Here is a 24037-nt window from a genome sequence, read left to right as displayed (position 1 = left end):
CGTGTGCTGTGATAAACTTCAATCACTCTTTACTGCTGTACTGCAAGTTGGAGTGATATCACCCCCTCCCTTTTCCCCCCCAGCAGCCAAACAAAAGAACAATGGGAAGGTAACCAGATAACAGCTCCCTAACACAAGATAACAGCTGCGTGGTAGATCTAAGAACAACGCTCAATAGTAAAAACCCATTTCTCACATTCACATTCAGTTACATTGAGAAGGAAAAACAGCAGCCTGCCAGAAAGCATTTCTCTCCTAAAGTGCAGGCATAAGACACATGACCAGGGGCAGCTGGGAAATTGACAAAATATCTAGCCCCATGTAAGATTTCAAAATTGAATATAAAAAAATCTGTTTGCTCTTTTGAGAAATGGATTTCAGTGCAGAATTCTGCTGGAGTAGCACTATTAACTGATGCGTTTTGAAAAAAACATGTTTTCCGATGACAGGATCCCTTTAACTTGTTCAAATTTTTGCTCTGGGACACCTCAGTATTAGATTCTGCAGTCTATATTTCTGCAAGATTTGTTTTGCATGATTTGGTTCTACCAACTTAGTGTGTTGTAGAGCGGTTTATAAAATATAGTCAAATCTTAGTTGTACATTCCTGCATTATAAGAGTTTTTTTTTTGTAGCCCCGTAAATTTAAAAGACATTCAAATGGGTACTTTTATTAGATTTTACAGTTTTCCTACATATTACACCAAGCCATCCTGTTTTTTTTCTCTGTAGATCTTAATTTTAGTGTTATTAAGTTGTTAGGAAGTCAGGATAGGGTTTTATTTACCTTGTATCTCTTGACCATAAACAAATGACTTATTCTTTTAGCTTCAGCCTCTGACGTTCACTGGTTTTGGAAAGGCGGTTCCGTACAGTCAAATTAATGCTGCACTGTGTAAAAACCTTTAACATTAACACAGTACAGTATTTTAAATGCTCCTGTGAAATATTTTGAATAATTAAGGCATAGGTTGCTTTAGCATAGTTCCATGATTTTAAACCATTTTTTTCTGGCCCACTATAAAAGTAAAATAGAGGCTCTATAGTTTTTCTTTAAATCAGTGCTTTTCATAAATGTATCTACATGGCTTCTTTCATACAATGGCTCCTTTCTTGCAAAAATAGATTCTGCCACTGGAGGTGTTGCCTAACAGGATCCAATTGGGAAATGTAATAGTGCAAGCACTACACCACCCACTCCAAGAGGGGCTCTTGGTGCAGAGTACTCTGTTGGGGCATATGGATGTACTTGAGTGAGGTCCCCAGTTCATTATGTATGTGAATTAATCAGGGGACATACGTGCAATCTTACATCACACACAAATGCACATATGCACTTGCTCATAATATGCATTTGGGTAACCCAACATCACAACTTGCATCAGTAGCTCGTTCTGGTGCAGTCTAAGTAATTATGTGTGATGGTTTTCTTCCCAAAATATTAATTTACCAACAGACGTTCAGTGGGAGGAAAGAATTTTTTCAGGATAGGTGCCCTCATGATCTTTGCTTAACATTAAGTATTTGTATCAAATAATTCTACTGTTAAATTCTTGGGATGTATGGGATGGAGAGTAAAGATACACACATCAAACACTTATCATCCTGATCCCTAAGCCAGGCAAGGATCCCTTAGAATGTGCCTCATACCGGCCTATATCACTCATAAATGTGGATGCTTAAATACTGGCCAAAGTGTTAGCGATGCGTATAGCACCTCACATGGCTTCTATTATTTCTCCTGATCAAACTGGTTTTATGCCAGGTCGTATGACAGATACTAATATCAGACGGCTTTTCACCAACATTTCTATTTTGCATGATAATAAAGGGGAAAGGGTAGTTGCCTCTCTAGACAACAAGAAGGCTTTTGATTCAGTGGAATGGGGATATTTGTGGGCTACAATGCGAAGGGTGGGCATACCCCCAGAATATATTGCCTGGGTACAGGAACTATATCACTCGCCGGTGGCTAGGAATAGGACAAATGTGTCGGTGTCAAAAGCAATTCCAATAGGCAGGGGCAGTAGACAAGGCTGCCCTTTATCTCCTTTGTTATTCGCACTTGCGATGGAACCCATGGCCTGTCAAATTAAAACATCACCAGAAATAGAGGGTCTGAAAGTGGGTACGAGACGGGAAACTATCTCCATGTACGCAGATGATACACTCTTATATCTGCCCAACCCTCATAGAGCATTGACCAGCACATTAGAGATCATTAACACTCATACCACCTACTCTGGTCTCAAGATCAACTGGTCCAAATCGGTGATCTTTCCCATAGACCGCACCCCACCTAACACACCTGAAAGAGCCCACGGTCTTCAATGGGTGGAGACTTTTAAGTACCTAGGGATCTGGATTCATGCTGACCTTACTCAATTTGTGGACCTCAGTGTACAACCCATACTGAGATATATTGCACAAAAGATAGAGGCATGGCTGAACCTCCCCCTCACTTTACTAGGGCGGATCAACTTATTTAAAATGATGTTATTACCAAAGCTCACATATGTGTTTAGGCAGGCCCCATTGATAATCCCAAATTCAGTCTTTGCAAAGTTAAGGAGCCTTATGATATCTTTGTTTTGGAATGGCTCCCACCCGAGATTGGCTCTTAGTACTTTACAGCTTCCGACCACTCAGGGAGGCCTGGCTGCTCCTAACCTTTACTGGTATTTCCTAGCGTCACAACTGGTAGTGGCAAGGAATTGGGCCACTCCGTCACACACCAATGCAGCTACACTTCTTGAGGCACAGTTGGTAGGATCACTTGAGGGATTGAAAAACCTTCTCTACAGAGGTACCTCAACTACCGAAAATGCCTCCCCCCTAATGAGAACTACAGTGAGAGCTTGGCAGACCGCTCTACAATTTTATCCTAAGCCACAACAGTCTTGCTCAGAATTCTCCCCTCTCTGGGGCAATCCCAAACTCCGGCAGCTCCGTACCATCACAGATCCGCAGCTATGGGCTACTCATGACATAAAATACTTAGCAGATATTATGGTGGAGGGCAAGTTAATGGCTTTCCAGGATCTGAAACAGAAGTATACACTTCCTAATAAAATGTTCTTTAGGTATTTGCAGCTGAGACATGCAGTTAACATCCAATTTCATTATAATGCAATAGATACCACTCCCAGACCAATTGAGTTAAATATAAGAAAGGTTACCCTTAATAAGCCATTATCGACCCTCTACGCACAGTTAATGCAGGCAGGGAGTGCCTCTCTTAATAAACTAGTGGCTAGGTGGCGGAGGGACATTCCTGGGATTTCTTTGGAGGATTGGGAAGATATTTTGGACTCGGCCTTCGAAAGGGGTTATTTGTAGTAAAGATAAAATGACACAACTGAACTACCTGCATAGGGTATACCTTACCCCATACAGACTCCATAAAATGAACCCGAATATACATGATAACTGTCCCAGGTGTTTTCTCTCCCCAGCAGAGTTTTTACATATGGTTTGGGAATGCCCGATCATTCATAATTTTTGGAAAGACGTAACACAGCAGGTTAGGACAAAAACTGGTCTCCCACTGCCCATGGATCCCAAGGTCCTATTACTGAATCAAGTTGCTGATCTAGTCCCGAGACACGCTCAGAGGACTTTACTATCTATTCTGTGTATGTATGCAAAAAAAATGATAGCTATAAAATGGAAATCAAGTAATGGGCCTACGTTACATGAATGGAAACAGGCAATTGAGAATGCACTGCCACTCTATAAAATAACATATATGAGGCGAGGTTGCCCTGAGAAATTTAACAAAGTGTGGGCGCCGTGGACAGAGGAAGACCCTGTCCCAGACATACCTTAAGTTCTGTTTTACCTCAGGAATGCACATTACACATCCAGGGCCATGTTCCATGCTATGGTGACATTGAGATAAAAAGTCTTCATGGTTTCCTACTGCACTTTGTACTAGAGAATTCAAAGGTGAATGCTTTATCTTGGTTTACACTGTTACGCTCAAATGTATTACCCTTCATTGATGACTGTATATGTGAAGAATCACATCACTTCGGTTATGTTTGTTATGTTAAATTTTCGTTATTGAAACTACAACAATGACAACTATGTGATTCATGCTAATTGTGCGATTAATAGTTATGCAAATAAAAGAATTGTTAAAAAAAAAAGAAGATACACACATCAGGGACCACAAAAAGAGTTTATGCAGGTTGTCAAATACATTGACAGTTCCCTAAAAGAGTAAAGCTGGCCATACACTTTGAGATCCACGTAGCATTTTGCAAAAATGGGTTTGATTGATTGTTGCCTCTGGGCCACTAATTGGTCCTAGAGCCAGCCTATGTGCTGATGCAGTCCTTGCTTGACCAAATGTACAAACCTACTCTATGTATATCAAGATGGTTTTTGGCCAATAATAGCCAGCTGTCAGAAGGCCCTCCTGTACAAAGGCCAAAAAGTTTCTGACTTGAAAGGGTTGGTATGATATTCTTATTCACTCTCTCATCATATCGCGCCTAGACTACTGTAACTCTCTTTTAATTGGTCTTCCCCTCCAGAGACTGTCACCTCTCCAGTCCATAATGAACACTGCTGCGAGGCTCATATACCTCAGCAACCGCTCCTCCTCTGCCTCGCCATTCTGTCAATTCCTGCACTGGCTTCCGTTACCTTTCAGAATCAAATTAACGACACTGACTTTCAAAGCACTTCATAACTCTGCCCCACCCTACATCTCTGAACTCATCTCTATATACTCACCCAACCGCTTACTACGCTCCTCTACTGACCTGCTACTCAACTCTTCTCTCATTAACTCCTCACATGCTTGCATTCAGGACTTTGCAAGGGATGCACCCCTCCTCTGGAACTCTCTCCCACGGTCTGTCCGACTTTCTTCCAACCTTTCTGCTTTCAAGAAATCTCTTAAAACGCACTTCTTTCGAGAAGCCTACCCTCACTCTGCTTAACTACCAAACGCAACACCGCATACAGTACCACATTTCTCACCCACTTAATTCGATCTTGCCCACTCCCACACCGTATGTATTACTCTCTTCCCTTTAGAGTGTATGCCTATGCATAGGGCCTTCCTCACCTTTTTGTACCTGTGTTGATTGTGATGTATGTAACTCCATATGTTCTATGTATATAATTCATGTGATTTAGTTGTAATCACATTTACTTTACAGTGCTACGCAATATGTCGGCGCTATATAAATACATGTTAATAATAATAATATCTGCCTGTGTATGGCCAGCTAAAATATGTTTATATTTTTAAAAAATCAAGTAGGCAGATTCACAATTGTAGGTTTCAATATATCTCGCCTAAAACAAAGTAACCATTTTTAATGTATAATAAGGGTTTTAAAACCTCGTTGGTCAATCACTCTACGAAAGATGTACACACCAAGCACTACGAGAACCCTGACGTGTGCAGTCTACTACAAACTGCTAAAGCTGCTTGTACTGCTACTGGCTAAACTCTTGTAAACTAAGGTCTGTTACCCAAAACAAAACTTCAGGACTGTTCGTATGCCAGGTTTATATTCATATTGGATCCTATTCCTCACAAAATTCACAATTAAACATAAATGGACTTTGCCCACATCTCAAAGTGGGCAAAGAATGTTCTACTGACAAAGTCTAGCCTAGCTATGCTGCTTTTTATATATTTTAGTGCAGGAGATTCCCACTGACGCCATGGCAAAATTAATTTTTGAGGAATTTGTTGCCTGCTGTGGACAATGGGGGGGGGCAGTGAGGGCTTTTTTGCTAGTTTCCCCAATAGAAAGAGGGATTCTCCACCAGAAGTGCTATTTGCTCAGAAACATGGATATCAATTCAGGCAGCTGAACCTTGCCAGGCCCTGCTTGAAAATATAAAAAACTGTTGCTACCTTTGTGGCTGAAGAATATGTTTTGCTAAAACAGTAAAGTAACAAGAAAAGTATAGTAACAAATGCAGCACACTTTCTATAAGCTTCAGATAGTCCTTACTGCACTATGTTACTTGACCAGGGGAGGGAAGAATTGGGATATGAGAGGAGAAATTTATGGCAGAGAATATTGTTTTTTTAGGGAGACTTAAAATATAAATTTTATTGCTTCTACAGTTTAAGCTTTGTCTCATCTCTCCATTCTGTGTTTACAGATTCCAGCTGTGTAACAGGATCAGAATGGCAGAAAAGCCAATTTGGGAGCAGATTGGGGCAAGCTTTATACAACAATATTACCAGACGTTTGACGCTGATAGGACCCAATTAGCAGTAATATATGTGAGTCTGCTTTTATAAATATCAATGCTGCACTAGATGAAATTTGCAAGTGTTTCAAATGTTTTTTTTTCCATATGTTTCCATTAATGTTTATTGTTGCTGTAGACCGAATTACTTTTTTGTTTTTAATACATAGTAAGTTAGTTTGGTTGAAAAAAGACACACGTCCATCAAGTTCAACCTTTTAACTCTATTTTAGCCTGCCTAACTGCTAGTTGATCCAGAGGAAGGCAAAAAACCCATCTGAAGCCTCTCCAATTTGCCTCAGAGGGGGAAAAATTCCTTCCTGACTCCAAAATGGCAATCAGACTAGTCCCTGGATCAACTTGTATTATGAGCTATCTTCCATAACCCTGTATTCCCTCACTTGCTAAACACCATCCAACCCCTTCTTAAATCTATCTAATGTATCACCCTGTACAACTGATTCAGGGAGAGAATTCCACATCTTCACAGCTCTCCCTGTAGAAAACCCCTTTCGAATATTTAGGCGCAACCTCCTTTCTTCTAATCGGAATGGGTGACCTTGCATCAGCTGGCAAGACCTAGTGGTAAATAAAGCATTAGAGAGATTGTTATATGATCCCCTTATATATTTATACATAGTTATCATGTCACCCTTAGGGTAATGCCACACGAGGAGATTTGGGGAGATTTTGTCGCCTGGCGACTAATCGCCTCGTCTTTTGAGCGACTATCTTCCCGAACTGCCTCAGTGTTTTTCCCCATAGGCTACAATGCAAAGTCGCCTGCGCTAATGCACACGCGGCGATACGTTTTCTATAGTCGCCCGAAGTTGCCTCAGTGAGGCAACTTTGGGCAACTATTGAAAACGCATTGCTGCGAGGCTTGCCCTATGCCCCCTGCATGTGCCATACTCTGCCTGCCCTATGCTCCCTGTGTGTGCGCCATACTCTACCTGCCCTATGCTACTTGGAGACCCTAAAGTGTTTAATCATGTGCTGGGGGGTATATGGTATATGGATTTATGGGTATGTTTTAATACCTACATTTCTCATTTGGTTGTTTGGTCTGCTACCACCATTAATGTGCACATGGTAATTAAAATACTTGTGGTAACATGGGTGTGGTTTCAAGTGGGTGTGGTTTAAGACAGGGAGTGGTCACTAGCTTTCATTACTGGCCCTCCCATCACATAGGCCAGAAAAAATCTGAGGCTCTGTACCACAGAAGTTGGACAGCACTGGTCTATACTAAATCATACTAAAAGTTAACTCAAAGGTGAACAGCCCATTTGAGGCTTGTCTAGTTAAAAGCTTCTTTTTTAATTACATTACAGACTGATGCATCATGCCTTACATGGGAAGGGCAACAATATCATGGCAAAGCTGCAATTGTTGAAAAACTGTCAGTAAGTATTTTGTTAATTTGTTTGGATTATTCTATTGCAAAATCTCGATGATGGACAGCACCGTTTTTGTATAAATAAAAAGCCTTTATTGTTGCATGGCTACGACCAAAGATACAGTAATGTTTTGAGCCACATCCTGGCTCTTTGTCAAACAGATTATTCTTTAGACAAGACATACTAATGCTGGCCTAGTTTCAGTCGAACTGGCCAATATGTATGCATGAAAACTGATCCTTATAATGTTAATTTCAATTACAACCTTTTTGGAAATAGGAGCAAATAGGTTAGTCTGTCTCCTATCTGTTCATCCAGTTTTTATTTTTATGCTGAACTGTTCCTTTAAGGGCGATAATGATATAAGCGCCCCCTTCCCTTGCAAGCAGTATACTACATGGCATTAATCTGTGCCATGGTCATTCGATTATCCCTCAAGAACCGATATATTGGAAAAAGTTTTAGCTTTTCTTTCTATGACTTAAATTTTTTGGTCATGAAATAACGAACAAGATTTTTTTCACCCTGTTCATTGAACTCTTAACAGGTGGGTATACTGCTATTTTAAGATTTCAAAATAGTCCTTTGTCCCTTTCCTATATTTCCCGATTCCCTCTAACCCATACAGATGGTCCTTATATTAGATTTCAGGAAAGAATGTTTTCATAAGCACAGGTGCCTGTGCTTCCAGACGGAGTTGTCATTTGAGGCATGAGGGAAGTACATTAGGGCCCCCACGGCAGCAGTAAGCTTCCAAGAGGCACAAAGGTCTGATCCACACACCATAAATTCTGTTGGTAGGGCTTGGGGGAATTTTTTTGTAATAGGGCTTTTCAAGGTTAATCATAGCATGGCCATACACACAATTTAGTTGTGTCGCATTCGATTTAGCTTGCAGAGCCCCCTCCAATGGATTATATGCAAGTGTTGGACTAATAACTGGGGACGGCCCTGCTACCTAACCTTTTCTTTGTACTTTAAAGTGAAAAAATACTCCCTTATTAGCTTATTCAGGTGGGCTTACTTAAAAATCCATAGATTCATCAATCTGTTTTTCCAAATATATGTAGATAATAGATTTCTTTTCCATATAACCTGCAATCTAAAGTGGGTTAGTAAAACACAAATGGAAGGGTAATAAGTGCTGCTATACATAGTGTTTGGGGCATGGCATCTAAGTGCTAATATGGCTGATGGATAGATGGTTTTGAGATAGAAATGCAGAGGTGTGAGGTGAGCCAAGAAAAATAGGTTTAAAACGGGAAATGGCGGTATATGCGGTCAGTGTGGAAAGACTGTATTTGTGAGAGAAACAGAAGAGGCAACCAGGAATGTCCACATAAAAATTAAGAACTGTACTTAGGCTCCGAGGCGTAAAAGGCCTTTGCCTAAGGGCAGTCGCAGATGAAGAGATTTGATACCCAGAGGAAATCTGGAAAACTTGTATGCCTTAAATAACATGGTGATTGCTCCATGTATAACACTTTTCGTTCAACAATTTGTGTTATTGTGGAAAAATGCCAAAGACTCCATGACAGGTGACTGGTGCCTATCTTGGCTTTTTGTTCCTTATGCTAGAATTACACTGTGCTTTCTATACTTTTCATCTATATTTAGAATGCTTGACAGCGTCCTCATCTTAGTGCACTTACAGGTCAGATTTCGCCATTAATATTCACACTGTGGAACATTCTTACATGTCATATGGGAATGTCCTCCTGTATACAGATACTGGCAAAAAGTACTACAATTCTTATCAAATGAGTTAGCACTGCCAAATGTAAAGTGCCCAAAAGTCTGTATCCTACATGTCATCCATGACCGATTGCCGAACACAGGTTAAACGCACTGTTTTATTTCTCCTGCTATTTTATGCAAAGAAATAATAGCTATGACTTGGATGGGCCCCCACATTTCCTACTATAGCAAAATGGAAAGCTTTAGTTCATTAACAGCTGGAACTTTACAAACTGACCTACATTGTAAGAGCAGTTTCAGACAAATTTGATAAAATCTGGTAGTAGTTCATATTCATTGTTTAAAATTTTAATTTGTTCAATATTCTAAACCTCTATGTATAATTTTTGCTTGTTTTACAGTTGCTTCCCTTTCAGAAAATTCAGCATAGCATTACCTCACAAGATCATCAACCCACTCCGGATAGTTGCATAATCAGTATGGTTGTTGGTCAGCTTAAGGTAAGAGCCCTTCATATTCAGTAAGTTTAAGTGCATGGTTGCCCAGTAGCATAATTGTTTGTTTTGTAAATTAAATTTCTGTAAAAATTCCCCAAAAGCTCCATTTGCTATATATTTCCTTCCATGTGTCCTAAGCTACGATGTTAAAACATCATCCTTTTAGATGAAAATAACAAATCATCATATAATCATAAGCTAAACAACCAGTTTATCAGAGCAACACAAAAGTTCTTGCACAAATGAAAATGAAAATCCTAGTTCCACCTGTTTTGCTATGCAATGGACATTTTATGGGCACAGACAAGGAATGCAGAACTAAACAAAAAATACAATGTTGTAATTACACAGTTTTTATATGCATGCTATGTACATGAAACAATAAATCATTGGGGAAAAACGGTGTGTGTGCTCTTCTCAAACTGTATGAAAGTGTTAATCATTAAAAATTCCTTTTTGACTCTAAAGATGGCAATCGGACTAGTCCCTGGATCAACTTATACTATGAGCTATCTTCCATATAACCCTGTATTCTCTCCCTTGCTTCCATCCAACCCCTTCTTAAAGCTATCTCGCATATCAGCCAGTACAACTGATTCGGGGAGAGAATTCAATATCTTCACAGCTTTCAATGTAAAAACACAAATCTATGCCCCTTGTAATAGCTCAAGACCTTATTTGCCCTTGCAGCTGCTGACTGGCATTGCTTGCTACAGCCGAGTGTCATATTGGTTAATTAGTTTAAATTGTGAAATAGAAATCCCATAATTAGACACTGAGCTGTACTGCATCAAAAATGAAAGTGTTTTAAAGTAATAAAAATAAAATAAGTGCCCTGCACTGATAAAACTGCTTCAGAAACAATACTATTGTTTATATAAATAAGGTAATGTGTAGCAATGAGTGTAGCCATTCAAAGGAGAAAAGGCTTGGGATACACAGCCTATAGCAGATAAGCTCTGTAAAACATAATGGTGTTTATCTGTTATCCACTATTTAACCTGTGCCATATAGACTTTTTTCAATTTCACCATTACTACATAGCAGCTTGTTTATATGAACTATAGTAGTGTTTATGAACCAAATAGATCAGCAGTGCAGGGCAACATTATATGATATTTTCATTACTTTAAAACACTTTAATTTTTTAGTGTTACTGTTCCTTTAACAGTCAATATATGATTACTGCAGATTACAGATTAGTTTGTTTTAGAATATTCTGGCTTCAGTATATAAAACTTTCTGGCCATAATTTTGACCATTTATTCTCTGTCTATATGTAAAAAAAAATTTTAATCATGATTGTGAGTTTTATTTCTCTAGTTCTTTGGTTTTTGAATTTGTATTATTCCTGCGCTACTAAAGACGCCATACATGATTTACATAAATAACTTGCATATCTCTTGGTTTTTTTTTTTGTGTAGGCTGATGATGACCCAATTATGGGGTTTCATCAGGTATTTCTGCTAAAGAACATCCAAGACGCCTGGGTTTGTACAAATGACATGTTCCGATTAGCGCTCCATAACTTTGGCTGAATTCCTACATCTGAAGACTGGATTAACTTTTCATCTACAGTTTTTTTTTGTGGGGGTGGGGGTGGTCCCTAACAAGTCTTTATATCAACCGAGAATTTCAAATATCATACACAGAAAATCATCTGAAGAGTTCATTGAATTTCAGTAACATCAGGCTGCTGTAAAATTAATTTAGAACTGAATTTTGGAGGTCCTGCATATTCTTTTGCTAATGAACACTTGTGTATGATTTTTGGAACTTATTTGCCTTTAACACAAACTGTAAAAGCATGCCTTTGGAAAAAGATGAGAAAAGATTGCTTTCTATGTACAAATAACAACTTGAAGCAATTATAAAGTAATCCAAAGTAATGTGAAATAAAAGAAAAGGCAACATAGCTGGATTGTTAAAGACCATTTGTTTTTTGATTCTGATGTTTCTAATTAAAACAAAGTATTTTCCTTCAGTTTTAAGTTTACATTGTCATAATAGTGATCTTTCCTAAAAGTATTATGAAGTTATTATAGTAGTACACAAAAACCTCAGCCATTTTTTTATTACATTTAAAGGAAAACAAAATTAAAGCCCATAATAGGCATGTGTGTACTTTTTTAATTGAACATTAGGGGACCTAGTTAGGTCTTTAAACAGTAGCTAAAGAGAAAGTGTCTTTACACATGCCAGTGAAAACTACATTCTAGTAAGACATGAGTACCTGCAGGAAGGCACCAAATGAAAATAAAAATACTTTTCAGTATTCCTAGAAAATGGCAAAATGTATTGTGAGTCTCTAAAGTTCACTGGATATTGTTTCAATGTTACCCCCTCTTTGGATACATTTACAAGGAGTAACATATTTCCAAAGTTTTAGAGGGTACATGCCAAAAAAATATTTACTTTTAGTCTGAGGTAAATGACTGAAGCCAAATTAAGGTTAATAGTTGCACATCTTTGCTGAGAACACAGAGTTCCATAAAAGTGCAAAGGACCTAAAATCATACATTCAAAAAGAATACAAGGCAGACTTTTCATAAATACTAATGTGCCATGTGAATAATAAACGTGAACAATAGATCATAAAACATTAAGCATTAAAACTAGCACCAAGTAAAACAGTGTGATGCCCATTGTGATGGAATTACCAAAGTATCTGGCGCTTAGAGACCCCAGAATGAAATTAGTGCATACTTCAGCTATTGAGAAATTAACACATTTACTGCATTTTTGGGAGGGTAGAAACACAAAAAATATGTAGACCCCCCCCCCCCCAATCCATACAGTCATATGAAAAAGCTTGGGAACCCCTCTCTGCCTGCATAATAATTTACTCCACTTTCAACAAAAAAGATAACAGTGGTATGTCTTTCATTTCCCAGGAACATCTGAGTACTGGGGTGTTTTCTGAACAAAGATTTTTAGTGAAACAGTATTCAGTTGTATAAAATTAAATCAAATGGGAAAAACTGGCTGTGCAAAAATTTGTGTACCTTTGTAATTTTGCTAATTTGAATGCATGTAACTGCTCAATGCTGATTACTGGCAACACCAAATTGGTTGGATTAGCTTGTTAAGCCTTCAACTTCATAGGCACATGTGTCCAATCATTACAAGTTGTGCTTCTGTTTGCCTCTCTGAAGAGTGACAGCATGTGATCCTCAAAGCAACTCGCAAAAGATCTGAAAACAAAGATTGATCAGTATCATGGTTTAGGGGAAAGCTACAAAAAGGTTTCAACTGTAAGGAATGGAATCCGGAAATGGAAGGCCACAGACACAGTTGCTCTAAAACCCAGGTCTGGCAGGCCAAGAAAATACAGGAGCAGCATATCCGGAGGATTGTGAGAATAGTTACAGACAACCCAAAGATCACCTCCAAAGACTGGCAAAAACATCTTGCTGCAGATGGTTTATCTGTACATCGTTCTACAATTCAGCACAATTTGCACAAAGCACATCTGTATGGCAGGGTGATGAGAAAGAAGCTCTTTCTGCACTCATGCAAACACAAAAAGAGTTGCTTGTATGCAAAAGCTCATTTAGACAAACCACAGCCATTTTGGAACAAAGTGCTTTGGACTGATGAGACAAAAATTGAGTTATTTGGTCATAAAAAGCGATTTGCATGGCGGAAGAAGAACACGGCATTCAAAGTAAAACACCTGCTACCTACTGTCAAATTTGGTGGAGGTTCCATCATGCTGTGGGGCTGTGCGGCTAGTTCAGGGACTGGGGGCCTTTTTAAAGTTGAGGGTCGGATGAATTCAACCCAATATCAGCAAATTCTTCAGGATAATGTTCAAGCATCAGTCACAAAGTTGAAGTTACGCAGGGGTTGGATATTCCAACAAGACGACCCTAAACACACTTTGAAATCTAGCATTTATGCAGAGTGAGAAGTACAATATTCTGGAATGGCCGTCAGTCTCCTGACTTGAATATCATCGAAAATCTATGGGATGATTTGAAGCAGGCACTCCAAAGGGAGTCTCAACTAAGTATTGATGTAATATCTCTGTTGGGGTGGCCAAATCTATGCACCTGTTTGTTCTGATGCATATTGCATATTTTCTGTTAATCCAATAAACTTTGTCACTGCTGAAATACTATTGTTACCGTAAGGCATGTTATATATTAAAGGAGAAGGAAAGGTTAAAACTAAGTAAGCCTTATCAGAAAGGTCCATCTAAATATACCAGTAAACCCCCAAAGTAATGTTGCTCTGAGTCCCCTGTCAAAAGAAACACTGCATTTCTTTCCTTCTATTGTGTACACATGGGCTTCTGTATTAGACTTCCTGCCTTCAGCTTAAACCTCATTGCCCTGGGCAAGAGCATGCTCAGTTTGCTCCTCTTCCCCCCCCCTCCCTTCTCTACTGTAATCTGAGCCCAGAGCAGGGAGAGACTCAGGCAGGAAGTGATGTCACACCACATTAATACTGCAGCTCCTATTCTAAACAAACAGAGAGCTTCTAGAGCTTTTTACTCAGGTATGGTAAAACATTCTACAGACTAAATATAGTGTTCTAGCTTGCACTATTGCAGCTAATCTATTGGCAATAAAATGCCTCCGTAGCTTTCCTTCTCCTTTAAAAGGAAGTTGCTTCTTTGAAAGCTCAGCCAACGATAAACAAAACTCCAAAGAATTAAGAGGGGTTCCCAAACTTTTTCATATCACTGTATATACACACATTCAGGTGAATCCAAAATACTCCAAACTACTGAGTCACAATGCTTTCCCAAAGTTGAAAGTTTTGATGAAATACAGGAAAATCACCTCAAAGCTTCATCATAAATATGAATGCAAGGGGTCCACTGAACAGTTTGATGTTGTGCATAAGATTACCAAAGTATCGACATCTACAGACCTCAAAATGAAGTTAGCGCATACAAATTGTCCCAGAAGTAAATCATTTGGGGTGGGGGAGGGGGGGCTGACAAAAAGAAATACATTAACCCCCTAAAACCATATATTTTTGGAAAGCACACATTCAGGTGAATCCAAAATGAGTAATTGTCTTTCTACTACAAACCATAAGGTAAGAAAAAACAACCTAAATATGTGCCACTGAATAGTTTGATGCCCATTATGCATAGGATTACCAAAGTATCTGGCGCTTAGAGACCCCAAAATGAAGTTAGTGCATACACTAACTTTTTACAGTACACACTACTTCATTTGGGGGGTAAAAACCTAGGTTGAACCCCCCACCAAAACCATATATTTTTGGAAAGTACATATTCAGGTGAATCCAAAATGGGTAACCATGTCTTTCTACTTTCACAATGCATTCCCATAGTTGACGGATACTGGAAATAATAAACAATTAAGACCCTACGCAAGGACTTAACTTTGGCCAGTGAACAGCACTGGCAACAGGGTTAAGACCTGAGTCAGCAGCTTGTCTTACTCACTGCGTAAGTCCCCTTCGCGGGACCTCCCCTCTGCACAGTACCTTTGGGCACCTTAAGGCTATAGACTTTGGGTTACACAAGCAGAGGCGGGCTGTCCCTAGCAGGACCGGAGAGACAGTTGCTCTGCACGAGTTCTCTCCCTGAGGCATACCGGCACATTCCAGGTAATTTCCTACCTTCAGCCGTGCAGCACGTACTGGGCCCAGCTATTGCGAGACCGTGACGTCACCTCCTTCGTGCCCAGCATATAGAGTATGATATGCGCCTTCCCCTCAGTTGCACACCAGTTCTAGGACGCACCACTCTTGACTCCAAGCGGCTCACTCTCTCACCGAACCAGCTCCTACCAGTGTAGTCAATACAGCGGCCCTTTCTCTCTCCTAGGGTACAGGTACAAGCGGCGACGCATAGCTTCACAAGCATGGCTGAAGGTAGGGGGGAATTATTTACCAAGGCATGAAAGTCTACCCAAGTAGTTACATTCCTGGCTTGCTCCAGGTGTTTGTGCAAATTTATGGAGGGCCAAATTAGCCCTCTATGCCCTGAATGTAGCCCATGCCTCACACAGGTTTCAGAGCCCCCTGAGCCCTTTTCAGCAGGTGCTTCTGACTCTGCTACTGCAAGCACTTCACATGCAGGGCCACAAAATCCACAGGCCTCCTCTGATGCGCCAGCCTGGGCTGTTTCCATGTCACAATCATTGTCAGGCCTACAGTGCATTCCTCAACTGGCTATGTCTAGTGATAAGATGCTAGGCAAATTGGCTGGAAACTTCAGCTCCACCAGCTAAACACAAGAGGGACACTAGTAGAAGAAATACGGCCATTAGGGTCCTTGCTTCTAGCCCATCCTTATCTGAGGATGAAGCGAGTGAGGGTGAAGTTTTTTCATCCCAATCTGATTCAGAGGGGGAGGACAGTTCTCCTGATTCCTCTTGCAACATAGATCACCTGATAAAAGCAGTTTTAGAGGTACTCCACATTGAGGTGCCAGACTCTGCCCAGGGAAAGCTGAGAGCCTTTTAAAGAAAAGTCACAGGGCTTCTGCCATTTTTTCAGCTCACACGCAATTGCAAGCTATAGTCCAAGATGATTGCCAGGCACCAGAGAAAAGGTTTCAGGTCACTAAACGTTTCACTAAGCAATATCCTTTTCCCAAAGAGTTCATTGAGAAATGGAGCATACCCCCTGTGGTAGACGCCCCGGTATCTAGACTTTCTAAAGCTACTACTCTGCCAGTACCAGATTCTTCAGCATTCAAGGACCCGACAGATAAGAAACTAGAGGGGTTCCTCAAGGCAACATTCTCTGCTTCAGGGTCAGCTCTTACCAATTTTAGTAGCAGCTTGGGTCAGCCGTGCCATAGAGGCCTGGTCCACTGCTCTACAACAAACACAAGACGGCCTGGCGGCCGATCAATTTTCCCACCTAATATCTTACATTTCAGAGGCGAGTGCCTTCGTAGGTGAAGCTATACTAGATGCAGCTAGACTGACGGTAAGATCCTCTGCACTTTCTATAGCAGCTCACAGGTCACTCTGGCTAAAGCTATGGTCTGCAGTCCAAGAAGTCCCTCACCCCTTCAAGGGTTCCAAACTATTCGGAGAGGAGCTTGACAACATTATTTCTCAGGCCACAGGAGGGAAGAGCACTTTCCTGCCACAGAACAAGCCTAAACCAACCTTCACTGCTAGAAAGGGTAACTCCTTCCGTACCTCCAGTTTTCGCAACTACAAGAGTAGATCACCTTCCCGATCTTCCAACACCTTCAGACAGAGGTTTCCCAACAAGAGCAAGTCTTCCTGGCAAACCCGAAAATCTCAGCCAAAGCCTTCTGGAGATAAGACCACTTCCTGCTGACTACTGCACAGGGACGGCGAATGCCCACAATCTTGGCGGCAGACTTCGGTTTTTGGCACAAACCTGGGCACGCCACACTGCCAACATCTGGATCCTAGAGACCATCTCGTCAGGGTACCGGCTAGAATCCACAAGCCTACCACCATGCCATTTTTTCATGTAAAGGCTTCCCTTGCAACAAGACAAAAAGACAGCCTTCTTATTAACTGTCCAGTCTCTGGAAGACTCAGGAGTCCTAGTTCCAGTTCCTCCATCTCAACGTTTTCACGGGTTCTACTCGAACCTTTTCATAGTACCCAAGAAGGAGGGACCGTTTCGACCAATATTGGATCTCAAGTGGCTGAACAAGTGGATTGTCTATCAGCATTTCAAGATGGAATCCCTACGTTCGGTCATCCGAGCCATGGAACCAGGAGAATACCTAGCTTCACTGGACATCAGAGATGCGTATCTCCATGTTCCCATAGACCCTCAACATCATCAATTCTTGAGGTTCGCATTTAAAAACAGCCTGGGGGTGTTAAATGTGGAGGCTGATTTCCTAATCAGACACCAAGTAGATCCCGGAGAATGGGAACTCTACCACAAAGCCTTTCAACTGCTGGTAGACAAGTGGGGAAAACCTCACGTCCACTTGATGGCCACCAGGCAAAACCGCAAGGTTCCCAGTTTCTTCTCATGATGCCGAGACCCAGTAGTGGCGGGAATAGACGCCACGACAATGCCAAGGCAATTCCAACTGGCTTACGTCTTCCCTCCTCTTCCCGTGCTTCCTCGGGTACTCAAGAAAATTCGCAGAGAAGGCTGCAAGGTCATAGTAATCGCACCATGCTGGCCCAGGAGGTCATGGTATTCAGACCTACTAGCTCTCTCCCTGGAACCACCAGTCATGCTACCTCTCAGAGACGATCTTCTGAGTCAGGGTCCACTTCGGCACAGGAATCCCAAGCTCTTCGCATTAATGGGATGGCTCTTGAAGCCTCTATCCTAAATGAAAAAGGGTTTTCAGATCAGTCATGCAGACCATGATAAGGGCTCAAAAACCTACTACCTCAAAGATCTATCACAGAACCTGGAATTGCTACTGGTCATGGTGTTCAGAGCAAGATAATGATTTCAGAGACTATAACATTCCGGCAGTCCTCAACTTTCTACTTTCTACAGTTCCTCCCTGGGACTTGAACTTAGTGCTCAGTGCACTTCTAGAAGCCCCATTTGAGCCAATGGACTCAGTGGATCTTCCGGCACTCATGTGGAGGACGATTTTCCTAGTAGCAATTTCCTCCATTAGATGAATATCTGAAATTGGGGCACTGTCCTGCTCGCCACCTCTCCTCATCTTCCAGGAAAACAGGGCTATCCTCCGCACTGCTCCCGGATTTCTTCCTAAGGTGGTCTCCTCATTCCACATCAATTCGGAAATCATTCTTCCATCATTCTGCAATCATCCACAGAATGAAAAGGAGGCCAAATTGCATAAACTTGGCGTAGTTCGATCGCTAAGGACCTATGTTACTCGCACAAAACCCTTCAGGAAGACGGACACCTTGTTCGTCATCCCCTCAGGTCCTCGGGAATGCCAAAACCATGTTGGCCCGCTGGGTCAAAGAAGCAATTAGGCAGTCCTACCTGGCGCAAAAGAGGACACCTCCCATTCGGCTACGTTCCCACTCTACCAGAGCATTGGGAGCCTCCTGGGCTCACCACCACATGGCATCTGCCGATCAGGTCTGCAGGGCGGGCACTTGGGCTTCCTTACATACCTTCACAAAATTTTACCAATTCAACAATTACCTTGCCGCAGAGGCGGCAGTAGGCCGAAAAATCCTCCAAGCGGTAGTTTCCAAATGAGTTCCTCCCTCCCTTGGTTTGGGGCATCTTTGGTATGTCCCCATAGTTCCTGTATCCCCCTCCGACGTAAGAGAAAGGAAGACTTATGTACTCACCATTAAATCCTTTTCTCTCTAGTCAGAAGGGGGACACAAGTCTTACCTCCCGGAACTCCATTCTGTTCACTGTTCAGCCATTCTTGTGGAATTGTTATGTTTTCAGTTCACCGTTCTGGTTCAGTTCTTTGTAAGCAACTGAGCCTGTAAGGCAACATGCAAGGGGTAAAGGAGAGAGGGAGGAGTCACACCAGGAGGTAGTGTCCTACCTCCTGGTGGGAGGAGCCCTTTACCCCATGGTTCTTGTGTCCCCCCTTCCGACTAGAGAGAAATGGATTTAACGGTGAGTACATAAATCTTCCTATCTGGAGTAGATCTCTCTGCTGTGGGAATTATGGCAAGGGTACTCAATTATATATATTTTTTTTATCCGTGAGCTACAAAATGTTTGGGAACCACACAAGAATGAAAAATGCTTCTGGGGTTGCCATATATGTGCTGTCATTGGCTATTTTATATTCCTGTGTGGACCACTGTTTGGAATAACTTTGTATCACTTTTGCCTAAAACTTACCCCCATGCCAGGAATTTTAAAATTAGGTCCTGCATTAAGACAACTTAGAGCAATATTGAGGGGGGTAATTGGCAACATTTCGCTTGCGAGCCACTGGCTGGGGATCGCTGCATTATGGAAAGCAGAGGGTCCTTCCTTCACTTAACAATGGAACAAGTTGAGTGAGGGGTTGCATTAAAAATTAGACTGTAAAACCTTAAAGTGATTCTGTCATGATTTTTATGGTGTAGTTTTTATTTCTAAACTACACTGTTCACACTGCAAATAATTCACTACAATATACAATTTCATTCCTGAACCAGCAAGTGTATTTTTTTTGTTTTAGTTGTAATATTGGTGTGTAGGCACCATCTCATGTCATTTTGCCTGGTCATGTGCTTTCAAAAAGAGCCAGCAGTTTAGGATGGAACTGCTTTCTGGCAGGCTGTTGTTACTCAATATAACTGAATGTGTTGCAGTGGTACCTGGATTTTACTATTTACTATAGATCTGTCTTATCTTGTGTTAGGGAGCTGCTATCTGGTTACCTTCCCATTGTTCTGTTGTTAGGTTGCTGGGGGGGGGTTGATATCACTCCAACTTGCAGTACAGCAGTAAAGAGTGGCTGACGTTTATCATAGCACAAGTCACATGACTGGGGGCAGTTGGGAAACTGACAATAGGTTTAGCCCTATGTCAGATTTCAAGATTAAACATAAAAAAAAAATTGGAAGTTCATATAGTGCTTATGCACCATTTTTACAGCCCACTAAATGAACTCTTGTAAAAAAAAAAAAAAAGGGTTTATTCCCTTTAATCTGTCCCATGATATGTGTGCTTGATAGCTGTGTTATATTGATCATGGGCCAGGCAGGAATGGTGCAGGTGCACCGGGAGGCAAAATATTTTCTATAATAGTTGCTCTTTAAAGGAGAACATAACTCACCCTGTTCCACTAGATTGTGTCTGGTGGAGCAGCACTGGTTAAAACTGGCAAACACTGCTTCAGAAAGACTACTATAGTTTATATAAACAAGCTGCTGTGTAGCCATAGGGGCAGCCAGTCAAGCTGGAAAAAGGCAAATGATACATAGAAGATAACAGATAAAACACCATTCTATTGGACAGGGTTTATTGGTTATCTACTATGTAACCTGTGCCTTTTCCTATTCTTTTCCAGCTTGAATGGCTGCCCCCATGGCTACACAGCAGCAACTATAGTCTTTATGAAGCAAACACACAGCTTTTACCAGTGCATGGTAATAGTATGTTATATGTTAAATCCTTTGGTAATTCTTAACCAAAATGAAAGTTAAAGGAGAACAAAAGACAAATAGAACACACCACACCCCCGAATAGTCCTACTATGGTATGTGATCGCTATATTTTTAGCTCACCAAATTCAAGTAGTTATTCATATCTCCGGTTTACAGCCTATTTTGCCTAACACTGCCGCCAACCTGTGTATTGCATGCTCGCATTCGTTCCCTCACTGTTCAATAGTGCGCCTGCCCCAATAATAATTATGTGCATTCAAATATGAACCTTTCCTCCATTCTACCTTGGCGTAAGCCAAGGTGGAACGGAGGAAAGGTTTATATTTCAAGCATGCGCAGAGACCAGAAATTTATTCTAATGCGATTCAAGGCTGCCACTGGCAGCCAGCAGGGAGTGCAATCAGATTTCTATGACCTAGATAGTTACATAGTTAAATTGGTTTGAAAAAAGACAAAGTCCATCAAGTTCAACCCCTCCAAATAAAAACCCAGCATCCATACACACACCCCAGCCAGCAGGGAATGCAGTCAGATTTCTATGACCTAGATAGTTACATAGTTAAATTGGGTTGAAAAAAGACAAAGTCCATCAAGTTCAACCCCTCCAAATGAAAACCCAGCATCCATACACACCCCCCCCCTGCTTTCACATAAATTATATACCAATATTTATACTAACTATAGAGTTTAGTATCACAATCGCCTTTGATATTACATCTGTCCAAAAAATCATCCAAGTCATTCTTAAAGGCATTAACTGAATCAGCCATCACAACATGACCCGGCAGTGCATTCCACAACCTCATTGTCCTCACTGTGAAGAACCCCCTACGTTGCTTCAAATGAAAGTTCTTTTCTTCTAGTCTGAAGGGGGGGGGGGGGCTCTGGTACGGTGATCCACTTTATGGGTAAAAAGGTCCCCTGCTTTTTGTCTGTAATTTCCTCTAATGTACTTGTAAAGTGTAATCATGTCCCCTCACAAGTGCCTCTATTTCCAGAGAAAACAACCACAATCTTGACAGTCTACCCTCATAATTTGTCTTCCATCCCTCTAACCAGTTTAGTTGCACGTCTCTGCACTCTCTCCAGCTCATTTATATCCCTTTTAAGGACTGGAGTCCAAAACTGCACTGCATACTCCAGATGAGGCCTTACCAGGGACCTATAAAGAGGCATAATTATGTTTTCATCCCTTGCGTTAATATCATTTTTTATGCAAACCACAGAATGACATAGCGCAGAATTAGGCAACGTGTTATCTACAAAAACCCCTAGATCCTTCTCATTTAAGGAATCTCCCAACACACTGCCATTTAGTGTATAACTTGCATTTTTATAATTTTTGCCAAAGTGCATAACCTTGCATTTATAAACATTGAACCTCATTGAAAAGCAAGGGACCTAGTACAGAGCCCTGTGGTACTCCACTAACAACACTGGTCCAATTAGAAAATGTTCCAGTTTCAACTGTGAGGAATGGAATGAGGAAATGGAATGCCACAGGCACAGTTTGGGTAATCACTCTCTCTTAAAAGCTGCAAGGTAGCAGCGGGGGAGGATTTAGCCCTCAGACAGAAACCAAGGTTCAGCAGACTTCTACTTCAACTAATGCTATTATGCAGAGAGACACAGGATCCTCTATACCAGTGCTGTCCAACTTCTATGGTACAGAGGGCCGGAATTTTTCTAATCTACATGGTGGGGGGGCAATAACGGAAGCCAGTGTTAGCCAATCCCTGTTTGTAGACCACACCTACTTTAAACCACACCCATGTTACTGCAAGACAATGTCCATATTAATAGCACACCAAAAAACCAAATGGTTGGTGCTCACTGCAGGGATCAGGGCCGGAACTAGGGGTAGGCAGAGTAGGCGGCTGTCTAGGACGCCATCATTGAGGGGCGCACTTTTAAGGGGATTTTTTTTGTTTTTTAATTTTTTCGGTTTTTTCAAGCGTTTATTTAATCATTTGTTTCAGTAATCATGGTAACCCAGTTGGGTGGAATCCATCTCCTTCACCGTCTCCCTCTTGCCGTGAAGTAATCGCTCCTTCTGTGCGGTGCAACGCGATGTGCGTATACGCTTCAATGACGTCACTGATGTGATGACAGAGAGAGGCAGAGAGCTGGCAGGCTGCTTGGTGTGGCTCTCAGCCTTGCACAGTTGCACTGAACTCAAGACATTCTTTAAATTACTGTAAAGTGTGAAGCTTCCTGCTGGCACAGCCAGGTACAGATTTGGGGGCCATATGTTTGCTGTTGCTGCTGGGCGCTGGCACAGGTACATAAATACTTGGGGGCAATATGATGTGATCAGATTTCTTTTTGGCTGCTGCTGACACAGGGGGCAATATGACAGCTGCAGGAGGGCTGTATGATGGATGGCTGCTGAGCTTGCTTGTACAGGTATAGGGAGCAGTAATATAAATGAAAAAGAGTTGTACAGTTTCTTGCTCTCTTTATTTAAAAACCATCATGGTAAGGAGGGAAATGGTAATGCAGGACAGGGGGGCACTGATTGAAGCTCTTGCCTAGGGTGCCAAACTACCTTGTGCCTGCCCTGGCAAGGATGTCACTCATATTTGAAAACAGCTAAATCATATTAAGACATTCTCATAAATCCATATGCCTCCTCCTCCCCTGTGTATAATACAGTACCCCAGCATATGATTAAACACCTTAGGGGCCACTAACAATAATTTTCAATTGCTAACAAACCCCCAGAACAAATACCAAAGTATGACACACAGGGAGGGAAGACAGAACAGAGCAGGAGACAGGAATCAGGACCAGTCTAATATGTACAACATACAGTGACACAGTGAACAGGTGAACAATGTGGGCAGTTTCAGTCTGGGTCTTAGGTGTGAACAGTACAGGCCTTTAGGGGAGTGAACAATACAGGGAGATCACAGGTGTGAACAATACAGGGGATAACAGTGTGAATTTGAGGTTTAGACAATGCAGGGGCCAGTCAATCTCTGTAGTGATACCTTTTAAAGATTACACATGGTAAGAAGACACAGCAGGCAGACTTTGATGTGGAGGGCCATATAAGGGGGGGTCGCGGGCCGCCAGTTGGACAGCCCTGCTCTATACTATGACTGGAGGTAAACAAGTTAGGGACCGCCATATGGGGTTTACCTTGACGTGGTATAGTGGCTTTTCAACTTTATGATCATAACTTTGTAACTAAAAACCTGTCTTTGTG

At 41.4% G+C, this 24037-nt stretch overlaps 1 protein-coding gene across 1 annotated transcript; it reads left to right on the top strand.

Annotated features, from left to right (window-relative positions):
* Positions 1-6142: 6142 nt before the first annotated feature.
* ntf2 (nuclear transport factor p10) lies at positions 6143-11366 on the top strand (the record flags this gene model as incomplete). The annotated part of the gene is given in 4 exon segments (NM_001088241.1): positions 6143-6262; positions 7563-7634; positions 9728-9826; positions 11248-11366. Coding segments are annotated over 4 exon segments (384 nt in total). The 3' UTR covers positions 11362-11366.
* Between the last annotated feature and the right edge of the window lie 12671 nt (positions 11367-24037).

The sequence above is a fragment of the Xenopus laevis genome, chromosome 4S (assembly GCF_017654675.1).
Source record: "Xenopus laevis strain J_2021 chromosome 4S, Xenopus_laevis_v10.1, whole genome shotgun sequence".
Classification (NCBI taxonomy): domain Eukaryota; kingdom Metazoa; phylum Chordata; class Amphibia; order Anura; family Pipidae; genus Xenopus; species Xenopus laevis.
This window is presented reverse-complemented; position numbering and strand designations above follow the sequence as displayed.